General features: G+C 42.8%; 1 protein-coding gene across 24 annotated transcripts in view; it reads left to right on the top strand.

The window, feature by feature from the left end:
• KALRN (kalirin RhoGEF kinase) overlaps nucleotides 1-19,558 on the top strand; it is a 659,936-nt gene that overhangs the window by 565,906 nt on the left and 74,472 nt on the right. For 17 of the 24 annotated variants that reach the window (XM_045088796.1, XM_045088794.1, XM_045088793.1 and 14 more), the window contains 2 exons: nucleotides 14,983-15,266; nucleotides 16,660-16,764. In XM_045088796.1, coding sequence (XP_044944731.1) covers nucleotides 14,983-15,266; nucleotides 16,660-16,764 — 389 coding nt within the window. The remainder of the gene's footprint in view (nucleotides 1-14,982; nucleotides 15,267-16,659; nucleotides 16,765-19,558) is intronic. The other 7 variants (XM_045088798.1, XM_045088792.1, XM_045088790.1 and 4 more) reach the window with 1 other exon arrangement.

The raw sequence follows: 19,558 nt of genomic DNA, 5'->3' as shown, positions 1-19,558 counted from the left end.
TGGCTTGTTCCTTCTTATCATTCAGATCTTAGCTAACCTCAGGGAGACTGTCAGTGGCTGCTCACTCTGAAAATAGTATCCAGGCCCTCTACAACTCATTTAATTTAATGAGGTTGGGATTTTTGGTTTTTGTTTTTTTTGTTATTGTTGTTGTTGTTTTAATTTAAAGCCAGTTTAATTCTCTAAATAGTGTTCGACAGTATCGGAAATTTAAAAAAACTCATATTAGTTTATTTTCTGACCCCACTGCCGCCCCAGCTAGAACATCAACTTGACTTTGTCTCCTTCACTGCTGTTGCCCAACATTGGGAGTGGCACCTGGCACAGAGATAACATTCAGGAAGCATCTGCTGAATAAAGGAATAATAGCACAATAACTTCAAGAATAAAGGATATATGAAGTGAGCCAACAGTACCTAGCAGTTAAGTAATTAAAGGGTCCTCATAATGGGGCCAAGTCTAAGCAGTCTTCTAGGAAAGAAGCACTCTCATGGGAATAGTCTAATTGTGTATCTTTCCTGAAAAGGATGTCTCCAGGGTTATCTGTGGTGCTGGGTGACACCCCATCACAGTCATTGCTGATCATGAAGCTGGGGGGTTCCTGCTGTAGAAAAGAGGAGATGGCCCTGTCACCCTTGAGCAGGCATGGCAAAGTAGCAGCCCTTGGGCCTTTGGTCCCAATGTGTAGTATTTGGCAGCAGAGCGTTTGGCTTATTTTTAAAAATATGAACTTGCATGTCTTTAGCTGACTTATACTCTCCATTTGGCCATGCATCCCTCTTCTGACTATCCTTGTCCAAAGCCTTCTCATGTTGACCTTCTCTTGAAGACATTAGAACTTTGACCCCTGCCCTAGGTGAATAAGTACCCTGTTCCCTACAAGTCCAGTGAGTACTCTGGATATTTTTCCTGATTAAAGGGAAGTTAAAATCTCAGGAACTAGTTCATGCCTAGAGGGCAGGGTGTCAGCTTATCTTACCCACATCAAAGACACTGTGTTGACCAAAGGGAAATTCTGGTCCCAATTATGCAAGTGATATATGTGGTATAATTAGGAGGTGACCTTACTAGGGTCCCATAGTATCATCTGGACTCAGCCTCTCTATCCTGCTCATCATGCACTCAAGGTTTATTATTTGCTACAACAGTTAGGTAGCCCATTTCATTGTTTTCTAGAGTAGAGCCCAGCATCGGAGCTTCTAAAGTTCTCACTGATCTACTCTCTGAACACCTACTTGTCATTTCTCCCATCTTTAATGCTCTCAAACTTGACTCGAGAGTTAGGAAATGCTTTGGCATCTACCAGGATCTTGGACTCATGACCTCTCTGTATTTATTAACAAAATATTGTAGGTAACTAACATAGCTGGCCAGCATTTTATGGCTCCCCCAAACCCACAGCACCATTTTCAGGGACAATTTCAAGATCTATAGAAAGGACTCATAGGTTGAATACAACCTGTCCCCCAATTAGCTTTAGGAATCCCCATTTAGAAGTATGAATTTCATATGGACCCTTAAGGTTGACTGATAATTGTATGGGTCCGAGAAGGTGGGCCCAGGAGGCGGGGCATGAGGGCATTGCTGCACAAAGAGCAGGGCAGAGCCATGTAGAATGAGACGTTACTCTTGGTCATACAGCTTGAACGGAACTCAGCTTGTTAGTTGCTTTTTTTCTAAGTTAAGTAGCAAGGACCCAGAAGAGGACTCATTTGGCACAGGTGCTTGGGGCAGACAGGACCAGGTTAAGCCTGTGGGGTCTCAAACTATGTTAAATCCAGGATACTCTGTTCCCTAATACTTTCTTCCCTCCGCCCAATCCCTCCCAAACACACGCAATGTAGTTTTCCCAGAAAAGGACACTGAAAATGCGGTCGTTAACTACCAGCCCCTCGTTTCTTCCTCCAGGTATGTAATTTCCCCTCTTCTTCCCTTGGGTTCCCTAGGAGACTTTCCACTGCAATATTTTTAGTTAAGTATCACTTAATTGCAGTCTTAAACTTTCTGGAGTCACCCTGCTTAACTCTTTCCCTGCACCTCTGTAATTAAGCCTGGCAGAGCCATCTTTGGTTTAGGTTACTGGTGAAGGGCATTGTAAGTTGAATCCGGGACCGGCTTCCCACTGACTCCTGGGTCAACCCTGATGTAATGGCACTGAACTTGAAAATAAATGGACTGTAATTTAGCTCCTCCTTTAGTGTTCATGAGAGGTTTTGAGTTTGAGCAGTAACCCTGCTGTCAGGAGACCATCCTCAGGAACGTGATTCACCTTTTGTATTCTAGACCAAGGAGGAACAATTGCCAGGATCTATGCTAACCACACTGCTTTCCACAACAAGTTAATAGACTTCTGTAAATGGTCTGTGTTCCCCCTCAGAGAAGTGTCACCTGCCCGACAAGTTAATTCGCCTAGTAAAGATTACAAGAAGTCTTGCTGTAAAGAAACAGTTAACTTTGTTTGACCCCTCTGAATGGCCTGGGCAACACAGACCTTCTTACAGAACAGGAAGCACTAGCCCATGTTGGTAGTCACCTTGCTAAATTTAAGAGATGGAAACCCTCACCCAACACTGGCTTTTTCTTAGAGGTCTCTGGGCCTAAAAATACTGAGGCACCAGTGATTTATCATTCTTCATCCCTAGCTAATCATCTCTGGCCATTGAATGGGCTCCTCTATCCCCAAAGAGTCCATGCTGGGGATGCAAAGATGGAAGACATCTCTGTCCTCAAGGACCTTCCTTAGAGTTAGGCAGGTGAAGGCATGTAAACAAACCTTGTCAGTGCCAAATGAGTGGCACAAGGGGTATTCTCACAGAAAAAGGAGAACACACTGGGCTTAGTCATCCAAGAAGTGCCGGGAAGGCTTTCGACAAGCAAAGGGGTTGCAAGGTGATACAAGCAATGGGAAACGCCACATGGCTGGCACAGTAAACGGACTAAATGAACCATTAGACTGAAGTGGGGAGTTCGTATAAAAAATAGTCATCTTCAAACTTGCGCATACATCGAAATTACTTGGAGGGCTTGTTGAAACACAGAGTGCTGGGCTACCCCCATAGGTTCTGATTCGGGATCTCCAGAATGGGACCCAGGAATTTGCATTTCTTAACAAGTTCCCAGATGATGCTTCCGATGTTGGTCTGGGGACAGTTTGGGAAACTGATTGTCAAAGAATAGAAGCTCAAAGAGCTGGAAGGGTGAGCAGTTCTGACCATGGAGTAGTTTAAATAGCAAGCTGACAAGATAGATTTGATTGATCAGGTGACTTGTACAGACCACTCTAATTGTTCTGGTAGCAGAGAGCTGTCAAATGGATAGGAGAAAGAGATTAGACACAGAGAAACCAGCTGGAGGCTGTTACGTAGTTAAGTAGATTTAAAAGATCTGAATTAAGGTAGCGACTATAGGAATAGACAGAAAAATATCCATGGAGATGTCTGTGTGAATGAAGAATCTGCTTGCAGGAGATTAACCCACTGAGCCACCCAAGTGCCCCACTGCTTGCAGGAGATTAAATGTGAAAGGCAGCTCTGGTCATCCTCTGAGAGAATCTTCAGTTACATTGGGTAATTTGTATCATGTTAGTTTGAGCTTTGGGAATATTACTAGGGTTGAACTTGTTTATGTTCTCACAGTCTGAAAAGTGCAAAGTGTTACTATTTAAGTGAATAGGTTGAACTGTTTTGTGGAGCTCATTTAACATGCTTGAAAGGTTATTTGAAGGTCCAAGAGAAAATTTGGGTGTAGATTCATCCTGGACTCAGCAGTGGACCTTTTTCATCAGAGAAATTTGTTTTACCTTCCAGATATGGAGCTTGGGAGGGCTGAAAATGAGGCTGTAAGGAGATGGCTACTCCAAGCTTGGGGCTGGGCGGATGCCCTGGGTCATGATTTGATGACCTCCTTGAGCTCAAGATATCTTTACAGATGAATGCTAATCTCAGATGACCTCAGTTCCTGCTGATCTGCTGATTCTTGTTGCCCTATCATAAGTAGAAACCTCATCTCAAATTAAAGTCTGTATTTAAGTTTTATATGAACGTAGCAATATCATTTTTCAGTCTGGATTTGTCACGTTTCACCATGCTCTCTTATTGGTTATGTTTTAAGCAGTTCAGAAGCCCTTTAGGAGAATTTTCTACACTATACTGTAAAAGAAATGTGCATTCCCTCTCCAGGATGGTGGACAAGTCTGGGAGAATGAAATGGGTATATAAATGGAAATAATATCTAAAATGTTTACTCTTGGAAGAGCAGCAGATCTGCTTTCACTGACTTTTGACGATCTGATATGTCAAGTTTCAGAATCCACCCCTGAAATATAGAGAGAATTTTTAGCCCTTGTCATTGTGACAGCATGTCACAGCACGGCCTTGCGTGCTTAGAACATGCCCGTCTGGATGGGAGGAAGGCACTGACTCATTGCCCTTTAAGGGCTCTCCTCCCTCTGTTCCAGCTCAGAGAGAATATTACACGGGGGAAACTGAAGCCAGGGAGACTATGAAGACAAGCAGTTGGAAACAGCCATTTTGCCCTCTGTTTCCCAAGGTGTCCTGATGGAAGTCCAAGTGGTGGAGGGCGGCGGCACTGAAGGAGCTGGGAGTAGTTGAGTGGGATCTGGGCTGAATTAGAGTAGAATTCGCAAAAGTTTATCTAGATTGAAGCCCAAGGTACTAACTTCTCACCCCTGTGGGGATTGTTTAATCTGTTGGTGTAGACCCTAGTATTAAGGGCTGGTGTCCCCAAGAGCTCCAAAGATGAAAAGAATTCCTGCGCTTTGTGGATGCCACTGGATTTGAAATCCCTGTGGCTCAGATCTCTCATTCTACCAGGTAGGATCAGCACTATGGGAGGAGATGGGGATGAGGGAGTAGAAATGAACAGTCATCTGACTATTGAGCTCCATACAATGTACTGTTTAGGCTCAGAGTGATCCTTCATTCATACTCTGTTTAATGGGAAAAGCAGACACAAATTTCCAAATCCCTCTGGATTTAGATGTGTGTGTGCATGTGTGTGCGTGTGTGTGTGTGTGTGTGTGTGTGTATAAAAGTTATAAAAACACATGAAGTCTGAGTAAAGTGGTGAGATAAGGAACAGTGGGTTGGCAAAGGATTCATCAGAGAAGACATTCCTGAACTAAGTATAAAAGCAGGATAGCGAGCAGGAGGCAGGGGTGTGGACTACGTATTTGAGAGTCAAGTGTTGGTGAAGAGATCTTGAGCCAAGTGGTGTTTGCCAAGGTTAGTCTAAAGTTGTGGTAGGGGCAAATTGCAAGGGCACCAAGTTTCCTAGTGTTAAGAAACAATGTTTCTGGACCAAGCTGCTTATCTTCCTTTCCCCTTTCCTGTTGCTGTCACGGTAGCAGCTTTCTTCATTCTCTGGCACCAGGTGGTCTAGACACCGGAATGGCCAACCAAATGGTCTGGTGGGAAGCCAGCCATTCCAGGAACTGGTGATGCACAGTCTTGGGACCTCAGCTAAACACACAACCAGGAGATTGGCTTTCATCAGCGTTCCACTAAAAGACCTGTGAGAGTCATTATCTTGTGCCATGAGAGATATATTAATGTGCTTACTGTAGGTTTTTTCCTGTCCCTGCTTACAAACAATTGGATTTACGTGTTTATTACCCAAAGAATTCGTATCCTTGACATTTCCATCATCCCTTTCTCTAGAGGTGCAATTTCCAGTGTGAGAAAAAATGTATATATGATACTTCTATAATGTTTATATTAAATAAATTATTTATAGAAAGCTGAAGAAAACACGAGTATTTGGCTCTCTAATCTCTGCAGACAGATGTATTGAAATGCATTTGCCTTATATAGCTCAAGCCACAGAAGGCAGTAAGGATGAGTTTACAATTATTCCAGTATCATTGGAACTAAAGCCAGACAAAAGAACAGGAGGTTAAAAAACTCTTCTGTAAATATCTAGTGGATTTTAGGAGTCTTTGTGTTTTCTTCTGATTTCAGCCATTGAGTCAAAGCTTCCAATAAAGTGTTATAAGTACCAGGGGGACATTTATAGACCCATTTACCATCTAGATAAAATGGGTATGATTAATACAGAGCAACTAGATTCTGTATCTTATAGCAATTAAATAAAATACAGTATTTTTTTTAAAGATTTTATTTATTTATTTGACAGAGATCACAAGTAGGCAGAGTCAGGCAGAGAGAGAGGAGGAAGCAGGCTCCCTGCTGAGCCGAGAGCCCGATGTGGGACTCGATCCAAGGATCCTGGGATCATGACCTGAGCCGAAGGCAGAGGCCTTAACCCACTGAGCCACCCAGGCGCCCCAAAATACAGTATTTAAAAGACAGCCTTTGGGGTGTGGTTGAATACCATCACTGAACTCCAGAAGAATGGACTGAGAATGAGTTTTTTGTTCTTGAGTTGTGTCCCTTAAGCCAGTATAGAAAATGGGTGGCCAGCTTAGTGAGGTATGCATCAAAGGTACTCACAATCCACCAGCTTGGGTGACCTTACACATGTGTATGCTCTCTGAGGTCCCAGACTTGCCCTTTCAAGGCCATTGTTCCTGGTCTTTGGGGATGGTAACCCCCAAAACTAATAGAACTCTCTTCTCTTTTTGTCTGAGAGGTATAATCCTTTATTTTCAGCTTGCTTTGAGGTCAGTGAGAAGAAGGCTGGTGAATCAGTATTTTGTGATTAGAGAAATACTGGGTGGCCATACTGGGGAGGCAGCCAAAGGCTTTTGACATTTCCTACATGTGCATTCTGTGATGACTTGTTCTTGATTTCTTTCTTTCTTTTTCATTTTTTTTTTTTTTTTAGATTTCATTTATTTATTTATTTATTTGAGAGATAGAGAGAGATCACAAGTAGGCAGAGAGGCAGGCAGAGAGAGGGGAGGAAGCAGGCTCCCTGCTGAACAGAGAGTCCTATGTAGGGCTCAATCCCAAGACCCTGAGATCATGACCTGAGCTGAAGGCAGAGGCTCAACCCACTGAGCCATCCAGGCACCCCTTGTATTCCACTTTCAGAATAGGTTTGCAAATTTTACAACAGGCTATTAAGGGTAAAAGCTTTTTTCCCCCTAGGTGTAATGTAAAAAGTGAAATAAATATGAGTTGAAACTTTTCAAAAAGGAAATAGAATTTATAAATGGGCTGTCTTAGATATGGCAAATTTCTAGTATATTCAGTTACTACCCATTTGCACATGTTTATCCTCTATTTTGGTAGCTAATGAAGGTCTAGCCAAGTATAGAAGGACAGGGTTTGACCTAGACAATGGACTCATTGGGACGTGTTCAGTGCACATATTCTCATGAGCTTTGTTCCACTTTTCTTCTTAACATCAAGCAGACAGCTCTCCTCTCCCTTACTGCTTGGAAACATGCTACTGTGATGAAAATACCTGAAATCATGGAGTGCTTGCCCCAAGGCTGAAACTGATAACACTGGCATGTTTATTCTAAACCCACGATGGTATTTGAGACCCTAATCACAGCAGTTGTTCAACTGCCTGGTCATAAAATCATCTGCAGCTCCCATTCTGAGACACCACCCTACAGATAAGGAGGCACGTGTTGTTTCCAGGTAACAGCCTATAGTGCTTCCACTTCCAAATAGCGGGAAAGAGAGACCACCTATGGCCAAGGAGCCCTAGAATTTGGCTACCTTATTCTTGGACAAGATTTCAGGCAGTGGTCATACAAGTGGTTCCCTGAAATGAGAAAGGAAAATGACCTGGAATGGCAACGGGTAGCATTTTTTTCTTCACTTTTAGGAGACGTGACTCTTAGAAGCTAAAAATGGCCTTCAATCATTTGTTCTAGGCTTTAGAAGGACATAAGATAGAATGAAAAAAACAGAGTTTATACAAAATAAACTCAATGTCACGGAACTAAGGCAGCTTTTTATGGTTTTATTGATTTTTTATTTAACTTAACATCTTGCTTCTATGGGTCTAAAGTATTCTAAGCACTTTAAAAACATTAACTCCTTAATCCTAATAGCAATCCTATAGGGTAGACACTAATATTATCTTCCTTTACTGATGAGGAAACTGAGATACATAGAGATTAGGTAAGTGGACCAGAGTCACACAGCTGACCAGGGGCGGAGCCGGGCTTTGAGTGTATCCTGTCTAATCCGTCTGAGCGCTGCCCAGCTGGTTAGTGATATAGCCGGGCCAGAAGCCAGCTCATCCCTTTGTTGCAATCCACTGACGAGGCACCAGTGGGTTGTTCTGAGGTTATTTAAACAAGGCAGGCCCATTATGCCAGGAGAATTTCCCTTTTAATCAACATCAACGAAATATCATGAAGAGATGGGTGTTGAGGTAAAACTCTCTAATCATTGACTAAGCTTTGGAATGTGTTGTGTGGCCAAGCAGCGTGGCTTCTCGGCTATTAAGGAGGAAATCAGGTGGGTTAGAGAGGTGGCATGGGAACTGAAGAAAATAAAAACTGGATAAAAAATAGTGTGTGAGTCTGCTGATGGATAAGCTCTGGTTGTCTGTTGGTTTATTTATTTACATTTTCTTGGTTTCATTAGTATCTTTATACTCCCATGAACAACCACTCAGAGCCTATGAAGTTGGACCTTCAACCTCAGAGATTCCCATGACAAATTTCCTATTTTCCCAGTTTGTGGCTGAGATGCCAATTACAGGGCGCATTTCTTACTGATCTAGAGGCACTGGTTTTTACCTTTTTGTTTCTTCTTCTTGAGACATTCTGCTTTAATTTCAATTTATTTCTTTTAAGTATGTGCTTTTGGTTAGGAAGGAGACATGTACTTTTTCCAGTGGAAAATTATATGCTGATGTACATAATTAAGCATCAGAGAATGCAGGAAGATAAGAATTTTTTCTTTTTTTAAATCAAAATATTACCGACATAACATTATATTAGTTTCAGGTATACAATATAATGATTCAGTATTTGCATGTATTGTGAAATGATCACAATGTCTGCTTATTGTGCACCCATCACCACATACAGTTAGAAGTTTTTCTTTCCTGTGATGAGAACTTGTAAGGTTTACTCTCTTAGCAACTTTCAAATACATAATACAGCAATATTCACAGTAGTCATCACATGGTACATTACATCCCTGTGACTTATTTATTTTATAACTGGAAGTTTGTATCTTTGGACTTCCATCACCCATTTTGCCCACCTTCCTCGCCCAAGTTTGGCAACCACCAAACTGTTCTCTGTATCTATGAGTTTGTGGGGTTTTTTTCCGCCCTAGATTCCACATATAAGTGAGTTCATACATTCTTTATCTTTCTTTGTCTGACTTACTGTGTTTAACATAATGCCCTCAAGGTCCATCCAGGTTGTCACAAATAACACGATTCCCTTCTTTTTTGTGACTAAATAATATTCCAGTGTATACATGTACCACATTTCCATATCCATTCCTTGAGTCACCTCTGTCTTGTGCATTATAAATAATGCTGCAATTAATGCAGGGTCCATGTATCTTTTCAGGTGTTTTCATTTCTTTCAGATAAAAACCCAGAAGTGAAATTACTAGATCATAGGGAGGTTCTGCTTTTAATTTTTTTGAGGAATTTTCATACTGTTTTCCAGAGTATCTACTCCAGTTTGCATTCCCACCAGTGGTGCATAAGGGTTTCCTTTTCTCCACATCCTCATCAACATTCGTTATCTCTTATCTTTTGAAGAATGCCATTGTAACAGATGTGAGATATCTCACTGTGGTTTTGACTTGCATTTCCCTGATGATTTGTAATGTTGAGCATCTTTTCATGTACCCATTGACCATCTCTATGTCTTCTTTGGGAAAAGGTCTATTTAGATCTTCTGCCCATTTTTCTAATCAGGTTGTTTGCTGTTGAGTTGTATGAGTTCTTTATATATGTTGGGTATTAACCCCTTACCAGATATATGATTTGCAAGTTTTTTCCCATCTGGTAGATCGCTTTTTCATTTCGTTGATGATTGGAAAAGATGAGAAGTTGTGTACACAGTTGATGAGAGTAACTCAGAGTACAATCCAGCAGTAATTGGTGAAGGTGGTGAGGTGTTGTCTGTAAAGCCCAGCACGTCCACCTTGATACACATGCTCTGAATGCTTTAGTGTTTAGAGCAGTGTGTGTTCTCCTCAGTGTGTGATCTGCACGTTGTAAAGGTTTGTCAGCCATTTGTTTCCAGTCCACAAGGAGATACAGGTACAAGAAGTGAGAATAAGCATTTAGAAGCTTTTATAGCAATTTGATACTTCCACTGTATCTAAGAGTGTCACTTTGTATTTTATAAAAGTTTTGATCTGAAACAGATTGAGAATAAAAAAAAGGGGTCCTTGATTCCCTGACCACAGGTAGTTTAGGAAACCCTGCCCTAGAGGAATTCTCACAAATAGAGACCTGTCAGGACTGCTTCAGATAAGTGTGTGTGTGTGTGTGTGTGTGTGTGTGTATAACAACCTAAATATCCATCCTTAGGAAATGTGTTACAAATACCATGATACATCCTATGAAAGAATATCATTCAATAATTAAAATGAATGAACTAGGTCTACATGACTGAACATGGATAAATCTCAGATAATTTTGAATTAATGAGCACATTGCAAAATGATACCTATATTATGATATTTATATAAAGTTTTAAAAATACAAAATAATACTATATTTCCATACACGGTAAATGGCTAACAACATGGACAGGAAAGATGCACACCAACTTCAGAAGAGAAATTAACTCTGGGAAGGGAAAATGGTGGATAGAATTGTGAATGGGTACAGACCTGTATCCCTGAGGCCAATAATACAATATGTGTTAATAATTAATAAAGAAAGAAAGGGAATAAAGAACTGTGAATGGGTGAAAAAATTTAAAACTACAATAATCTTTTATTTATCTTTTTTCAAAAGTTGAAACAAATATGCCCCCTCAAGGGCGCCTGGGTGGCTCAGTGGGTTAAGCCGCTGCCTTCAGCTCAGGTCATGATCTCGGGGTCCTGGGATCGAGTCCCGCGTCGGGCTCTCTGCTCAGCGGGGAGCCTGCTTCCTCCTCTCTCTCTCTCTCTCTCTCTCTCTGCCTGCCTCTCTGCCTACTTGTGATCTCTCTCTGTCAAATAAATAAATAAAATCTTTAAAAAAAAAAAAAAACAAATATGCCCCCTCAAAAGTTGACATTTATGCCATCTAGTTGGTGGGTACCTGGTTGTTACATTTTTTTCTCTATTTTTCTCTATCCAAGTGTCTCCTAGTAAAACCAGCCTCAGAATATGATTTTTTTTTTCTGATCCAGAAAGCAAGTTGAACATACTGGAACATCTGGGGAACTTGATTACCTACAATGCCCTGGGACACATTTGTCTTCCCAAGTGACTTAAAACCAGATATTAGGGGTGCCTGGGTGGCTCAGTGGGTTAAGGCCTCTGCCTTCGGCTCAGGTCTTGATCCCAGGGTCCTGGGATCAAGCCCCACATCGGGCTCTCTGCTCAGCAAGGAGCCTACTTCCTCCTCTCTCTCTCTCTCTGCCTGCCTCCCTGCCTACTTGTGATCTCTGTCAAATAAATAAAATCTTTAAAAAAAAAAACCCCAGATATTAGCTGTTTGTGCAGCTTCTGTGCCTCAGGGTTATAGAGGAAACATTTGTTCAGAGCCCTGGGGCAGCTATAGAGATGCTTGGATTCTGGTCCTAGCTTTGTGACTAACTCACTGGTAACAATGAATTTCTCAGATTTAAAACTTCATTGCCTTGTCTGTAAAATCAGTCTGAGACTGTGTTCAGCATTGCAATTTTATAACTTATATAAATTATATATAAATGTATATTTAAAATGTTAAATACACTAGCAGTTTGAGGCTCCTTTTACAATAATCATAGAAGCTAAAGCAATACATAGAATAAATGCAGAGGTAGGAATAAGATTAATATATGTGCTGTGAATGGGGCGCCTGGGTGGCTCAGTCAGTTAAGCATCTGCCTTCAGTTCAGGTAATGATCTCAGGGTCATGGGATCAAGCCCCATGTCAGGCTCCATGCTCACCAGAGAGTCTGATTCTCCCTCTGTCCCTTCCCCTAGCTTGTGTTCTCTCTCTCTGCTCACTCTCTCCCAAATAAATAAAATCTTTAAATAAATAGTTGTGTGTGTATACATATATATGTATATTCATATATTCGTGTGTGTGTGTGTGTGTGTGTATACATACATACATACACATGTACAGTGAAGTGAGATCTGGTTTTAAGTCTTGCTTCTCTGCCATTCACCAACTATGAACCTTGGTTTCCTGAAACACTAATCTTCTATTTCCTATGACAAATATCATAATAAATAGCAACTACCTCAGCTTGGAAAACTTTGATAGCAGTCTTATTGTTGCAGTTGTTACAAATCAGTCACTTAACTTTTATGCCTGGAAAGGTACCAGAATAAAACCTCGAACAGCTAATTGCAGTCATCTTCCTAAAATGGGAAGAGCATAACATGCCAATTATTCTTTAAAGCAGCAATAAAGTACAAATTTTCTAAACTAAATGGTGCCACATTCTTTAAAAACATGCACTCAAAGTAATTTAGTAAATTTCTCAGCTCAAGAAAAAAATATTTAACTATGTGAGGTGATGTTAACTAAACTTACTGCAGTGATCATTTCACGATGTATCAAATATCAAATCATTATGTTATACACCTTGAACTAATACAGTGTTATATGTCAATTATATCAAAACTGGAAAATAGAAACAGAAAGAGACAAACAAAAAACACCAAAGTGATTTAAAAACGGTCCTGTCTCCATTTGGGACCCTAATTAGACAAATTACGGATTGCTTCCAACACTTGAATTCTCGTTTATGTGGGCTGCAATTGAATGGTTGATTTGATTCCAACAAATCTGATTCCAGTAGGTAAACTTTAAACATGCTTGATTTTTCATTTGTACTTTGTGATGTGTACTCTTGCCATTCATTTATACAGAATGACCCAAAGCAGAACCGCATGACCACAGGGAACGACAGTCAGTCAAGACTCACATTTGTGAATCTCAAAGTTAGGCTATGCTTTGTGATGGAACAGAGAATTTGGACAGTCACCTGCCCTGCCTAGAACCAGGCACAGTTAATACCCTTGGACCTCTAGTTCTGCTGACACAGTACATGCTAATTACGTTTTGAAGGCTCCGTTTTACAGAGCCATGTGGTATCCCAGGGGTCTAGTGAATGAAAAACTTCTGCAGCTTATCAGCAGAAAGATAAGAGGAAGGCCCTGGTTCCACTGCCAGTGTAGGGAGATGCTGATCACCCAGGCTTCTGAGAACAGGAGTCTGACCCATACCAAACACTTCAGCAATAATGTCAACATACCCAGGACCACAGCCAGCAAGGAATTCCCTGAGATAAGATTATAGCGTTGTCCTTAAAGGGACACCAACCAAGTCAGTGGATCCCCAAATATTCAGAGAACAGCCCTGTAAATTGTCCTTTATACCAGGGGACTTGAGGACCTCAAGTGTTGGGGCTTCTAGATGCAGACATTGAGGTATTGTTTTCCAAAGTACACATAAAACTCTAGCAACGTCAAAGTCAGTCCCCACAAGTCAAGAGCCTAAGCTTGGGACCCTCAAGATCCACCACTTACAAAAGCTGGAGACAGCTCTTTGTTGGCAAAAGTATTTATCTACCTTCCTTGGGGATTTTGTTTCTTCTCCTCCGGCTGTGTCTGGGCCAGAGGGCCTCTAAAGCCAGCTTTGTCCTCCAGGCCAGGTCTAGGATGAAGTCATTACAGGAAAAGGTGATTCAGTCTTTGAGAGGAATAGGTATGAAAAACCACTGCAATAATTGATTTCAATACCTAGTCATATGTTTGGTTTAAATATTTAAATAGTGTTCAAACCAGTGCTGGGACAGCGGGCCCATGAGGGGTCAAGGCAGAGCTGGTCAGGGATTCTTCCAAGACCACTTTGGTAATGAGAAACAGCAGACACACAGAAGTAACTCACCTTCAGTTTGTCATCCAGACCCTTTGTACTTTGGAATGCCTCACATTCACTCATCTGTACCCCTGTGTGCTGCCCTAGTGTGGCCTTCTGGTTCTGACCCCACCTTCCCAGGGCTATGCTGTATATAGTGACCAGATTAATCAACAACAACAACAACAACAAAAAAGCCCACCTTTTTATTGTGTCATTTCCCAGGATAGTCTCACAATAAAAGCCAGATACTTCTAGTTTATTACTAAATGTCCTCACCCATCTTTCTATCCAGTTTCTCTTTCTCCATCAAACCTTTGTTTCATGCAGAGGATCTCCTTATGGGCTGGTGTTAACTTATTTTTCAATATTCATGCTTTGGTTCCTGCTGTCTCTCCCTTTTAGAATTTCTTCTCCCCTTCTCTTCTACTCAGACACATCTCTTCCATTAAACCCTTTCAGACCAGTTCCCGCCTACACTGATCTGACCTCCCTCTGAACTCTGCTAGCTTATCACCTAGAGTCCACACCAGCCTTATGGCAATTAATCACATTCTACTATGTGAATTTGGCTTTGTTTTGCATGCTCTGTCTTGCTCTTTAGCTCTTTTCTCTTTTTCTTTGAGTGTGTGTGTGTGTGTGTGTGTGTGTGTGTTTTGTCTGTAGATAGATAAGAGGTGTTTGAAAATAAAACCTAGGTCTTAAATGTCTTTAAAATATACTACCTAATAGATGGTCCGTAACATGGTTATTGGTTGGTAATTCTTGCTTATGATCTTGACTTTTTTTTTTTCTATGAGGGTAGGAGTCCTTATCTTCTGTTCACTCCGATATCCACAGCTCCCAGAGCAGTGCCTTGCACATTAAATATTCAGTGAGGGTCAGCTGTTAACTCTAGAGAGGGCTGCCCTGACCACGGTCTGCAATGGGCCTTGACATTCTGCCTTGTGTCCCAGCTTTCTGAGTGATGGACCTGTCTTACTCCCAGCCGCAACACCCGTCCCCCAACTGCTTCTGACATGGCTGTATCTGTCTGTTCTTTCTCCTCAGATGCATACTCTCATTCCTCAAGTGAAAACGGAGGCAAGTCTGATTCAGTGGCCAACCTCCAGTCTCAGCCCTCCCTGAACTCCATCCACAGCTCCCCCGGGCCCAAGCGTTCCACCAACACCCTTAAGAAGTGGCTGACTAGTCCCGTGCGCCGGCTCAACAGCGGGAAAGCAGATGGAAACATCAAGAAGCAGAAAAAAGTACGAGATGGCCGGAAGAGCTTCGACCTGGGCTCTCCCAAGCCTGGGGATGAGACAACACCTCAGGGAGACAGTGCCGATGAGGTACGTACACGTGGCCCTGGAGCCTCTATCAGAGGGGCCTCCTTCCCCGGGTTCTGTAAACTTCCCAGTCTCTAGACCCCAGTAGATTGTTTTCTTGAGCCCAAGGAATCTGAGGTTTTGTACCAACAAGATCTTGCCAGGCCAACACGTGACCATTTCGGAGACTGACTAGCACCTAGAATTTCCAGCAAATAGACCACATTTTCCAGATTTGGAGATAGGGGCCTGGGCCCGAGGGGAGCCATTTGGTCACCTATTCCTCTGCTTCTACTAAAAAGACTACATCAAAATCTGCTAGTTGAGAATAAGAATGAAAGAAGGTCCACCATTTCCCTTGGAAGGAGAAGGTCATGCTGGGAGAGTATAACTGTTTTCAGTTGTCTAGAGCAATGCCACATGTAAAAGGGAATAGACAACTCCAGGTGCTCCAGAGGGGAGAATTATGACTAACAGGCAGAGGTTTGCAGAAGGCTAGGTTGCAGCCCAAAGAGGGACTTGAATGGAAGTCAACCAGTGATGAGCAAGCGGTCATGAAAGCGAACAGACACCAGGGCTTGAAGGGGCAGGGATGACACATGACTTCACATAGTGGGAGAGGCCCCTGTATTAGCCAAGAGGTCAGACTGGGTGACCTCCGAAGTCTCTTTCAAAGCTGAGATTCTGTAATCAAGATACAGTGGGTGGGGGCACCTGGGTGGCTCAATGGATTAAGCCTATGCCTTCGGCTGGGGTCCTGATCTCAGGGTACTGGGATAGAGCCCTGCATCGGGCTCTCTGCTCAGCAGGAAGCCTGTTTCCCTCTCTCTCTGCCTGCTTGTGACCTCTCTGTCAAATAAATAAAATCTTAAAAAAATAAAATAAAATAAAATACATTGGGTGTGTTCTAGTTGGGGGAATGAGAGCATTTTTGTTTTTGTTTTTGTTTTTTCCTGGCCAACTAACCTGCTCTAATCGCTGATGGGGCTAAGCAATTCTTCCTGCTGTGTAACCAGACTCTGTTTGTAATTTTAGGCTATTTGCCATTTCTCCCTCTGAGGATGACAGGGGAGCCCGGTGATACTCAGATTGTGGCTTAATAGTCCTTCAAAGGCTTAAAAAGTTAGGCTCTCTCTGACCACTCTCAGCTTTTTCTTTTTCCTGATTAACAAGGTCGATGTTTGTCGTGTGTGTGTGTGTGTGTTTTCCCCCATTTTAACCTCACTGTCCTTTGAGATGAAGGTGCACCCATTCCACAGAAGAGGACAGTGAGGCTCAAAACATAAGGATGTGTTGAGGAAGGAGGTTATCTTGTATGTTGCTTAAAAAAAAAAAAAACTCTTAAGTCCTAAGCCATTGGTATCTTTAACTATATGAAACAGAGGACTGTATGATTAATGCTGCTCTTTTGTTCTAGAAGAACAAGAAAGGTTGGGGCGAAGATGAGCCAGACGAAGAGTCACACACCCCTCTCCCGCCTCCTATGAAGATCTTTGACAATGACCCTACGCAGGACGAGATGGTAGGACTCCTTTACTTTCTCCCTTGAAAGAACAACGTGTAATACATGTGATTTTGTCTTGTGTGTATGGTGGGGGTAGTAATACTCTCTATCCCTTGTTCTCACTCTGAATCTGTAATGATAGAGATTTGTCTATATTTGGTAGGTTACCCTCCCCCTGCCCTGGAGATCTGACTCCATTCTGGGAAGCAGAGGGGCATGTGCAGCAATCCCAGAGTGGGACGGGTGTCTCATCCTGTTGATGGAGGATAATGGCTCTGTCTTCGGACACTGCAGATCCTAAAAGGAACTGTTTGTCTCACAAGGAGTCTGAGGGCAGTTCCAGGCTGAGATCCCTTTGTTGTACCTGACGTCTGAACTGTGTTTTTGCTGATTGGTTTCCCTATACTCAACTCTAAAATCCAGATAGAAGTAGCTTCTGGTCAAGTCCAAATTCTGCAAGCACGGGAGGGAAGGAGATGCTGCGAAGGCGGGAGGGAAGTTTGCTGACAAAGGTGGGAAAACTAAACGCAGGCTGTTGCGTGCTTGGTCTTGTACAATCTCTGGCTCCTGAGCACGCGGAGGCTCCCGGGTGCCTGGAGCGTGGATGTCTGTGTGGCCTCGAAGCCCCCAGCGATCACCCTGATTGCTCTAGAGGCTCAGCTTGGACGTGCTGCTCAGTACCAGCCGAGGCTTGGGGCTGCTTTAACTGTACACTCCGTCACTCATTTTCCTAGCAAACCCTGCTTTCACCTCAGTGTGTTTTTCCTGCCTTCTCTTTGTCACTGTCCCCTTGGACTCTGTGGGTTTTAACTGTCCTTTACAGTTTCTTTTCAGAGTGGCTTGTGGTGGAGGTGGTGGCTCAGCTGTCCCTCTGAGGACAGCCCTGTGTTCCCTGCTGCACCACCTTGCAGTGGCACGGCTTCCTGTGGGGCAGGGGGGCCAGCAGAGATTGGGAACAGATCTTTCCACCAGCACCTGGGATGCAGTTCAAAAAGTCCGGCTTGCCCGTGCTTCAGCATGTCCGGTTATAGCCCCATCCTGGAGCTCATTCCCTCCACTTTGTATTGGGTCACGAACCCAGACATTAGTTGGGGTCTTCCAGGGTGCCACACAAGAGGGAGAGACTCTAGGGACAGGATGATGACAGTTGCCCTGCTCTGGGACTCCGCCATGAGCCAGGCACAATGCTGGCCCCTCCTACGGTGACGCTGGTGGCCCCTGTTGGAAGGACAAGTAGCGGAAGTGTGGCGCGAGGCCCATCCTGGGCTCCCAGGAGCAGAAGCGCCCACGTTCCACACTGAGGTCCGCACGGGAGCCAACCTGCTGTGTTCCCAGAGGCCTTCCCTTGTAAAATGTTCCACAAACAGTGATCACGGCGTGTGTGGGGCGAAGGACGCTCCTATCACAGCATTAGCTGTCCCACACGGCATTTGGCAAGGAGGTGCCAGCTGGCCTATGATAAGTAAAGGTCAGGGACCCTCCCCCTCAAATTCCCTCAGACACAGCTTGTTTGGGGGAAGAGGATGTTATGTTGTTTCTGGATAATCTTTAACTGAAAAGGCGGACTTACCCCCGACATTTGTGTGGCCTTTTTGTTAGCCAGAAAGAGGACAGATGGCAATGGTCCCTTTTTAGACACATTCACCCTCCTCAGCCCTGCCTGTTTGATTTCTGTGCGTTTATTTTTCTGAAACATTTGGGGAGCCTCAAAACTTCTAGCAATTAGATTCGAACTTATTAAAATAAGTTTTTACAACAGTCTGTAAGGAATTTTTTAGTCTACCTATTTAATGTTATACAATCACCTGGATTCTCCATGTTCCCCTCTTAATATTTGTTCATATGTATGTATGTTTTATTTTTATAGTTTTAATATATACTTGATATGTTGAACGTTTTATTTAATATTTTTTAAAATCTTACTAATTTTAACTTCGTAACTACAATTTTAACAGCATTAAATAGGAGTATTTCCCTTATTCGATGTAGCATAATTTGCTTGGCCAGTCGGTTTTGGGATATCCTGGGTTGTTTCCAGTTTTTGCCGCCCTAGATAATACTGCTACAGATCACTTTGTACATACAGCATTTGTTCTTTTGACTTCTGTCCTTGGGATAAGTTCCCAGGGGTAGGATTACTAAATCAAAAAGTTGATAACTTGGATTTCCAAACAGGCTTAAGCTCCTTTCCTGCATTCCCCAGAAGAGGAGAAAGAGTGTTCTTCTCTCTCTCTCTTAATTATTATTTGACTTTGTTTTACCCCATCTCAGAAGCAAAGACCTAGAGTAACTCTTAAACTAGACAAAAAGTAGCTTCTTTTTGAAACTTTCCCCCTAATGTAAGGGACAAACTTGACGCCAAAGCATGGCCAGGACTTTCAGGTTTTTATCTCTGCAGTGATCAGTGTCAAAGACTGAAGGAACTTACCCCAGTTCCAGGGTGTTTGGGGTCCAGGGAGCACAGTTGCCTGTGCTTGGCTGTGCCAGGGGGAAAAGTTCATACATGCATGCAGGGTGAACCATTTCTCCCCCAATTTCTTCTCAGGTAGGAGAAGGAAGATAAAAACCACTGTCCCTCCATGAGCAGGATTCCCCACACCATTGGCCATCCAGCCACATGGACCAGTCAGTGCTTCTTGCTGGTACAAAGGGATGGTGGGCAGGCCCTTGGCTTGAGCCTCCTTTTACTGTGAATAGGACAGTCCCTGGTGACTCTAGCATGAGACACTCAACTCCTTGCTCGAACCATGTATTATAACCACATGTTTCAATTTGGGAGCAACAAAAACAGCTGTTTGTGGAGGGGTGTGTG

Source organism: Mustela putorius, unplaced genomic scaffold (genome assembly GCF_011764305.1).
Source record: "Mustela putorius furo isolate JIRA1106 unplaced genomic scaffold, ASM1176430v1.1 tig00003834_pilon_pilon_pilon, whole genome shotgun sequence".
NCBI lineage: Eukaryota > Metazoa > Chordata > Mammalia > Carnivora > Mustelidae > Mustela > Mustela putorius.
This window is presented reverse-complemented; position numbering and strand designations above follow the sequence as displayed.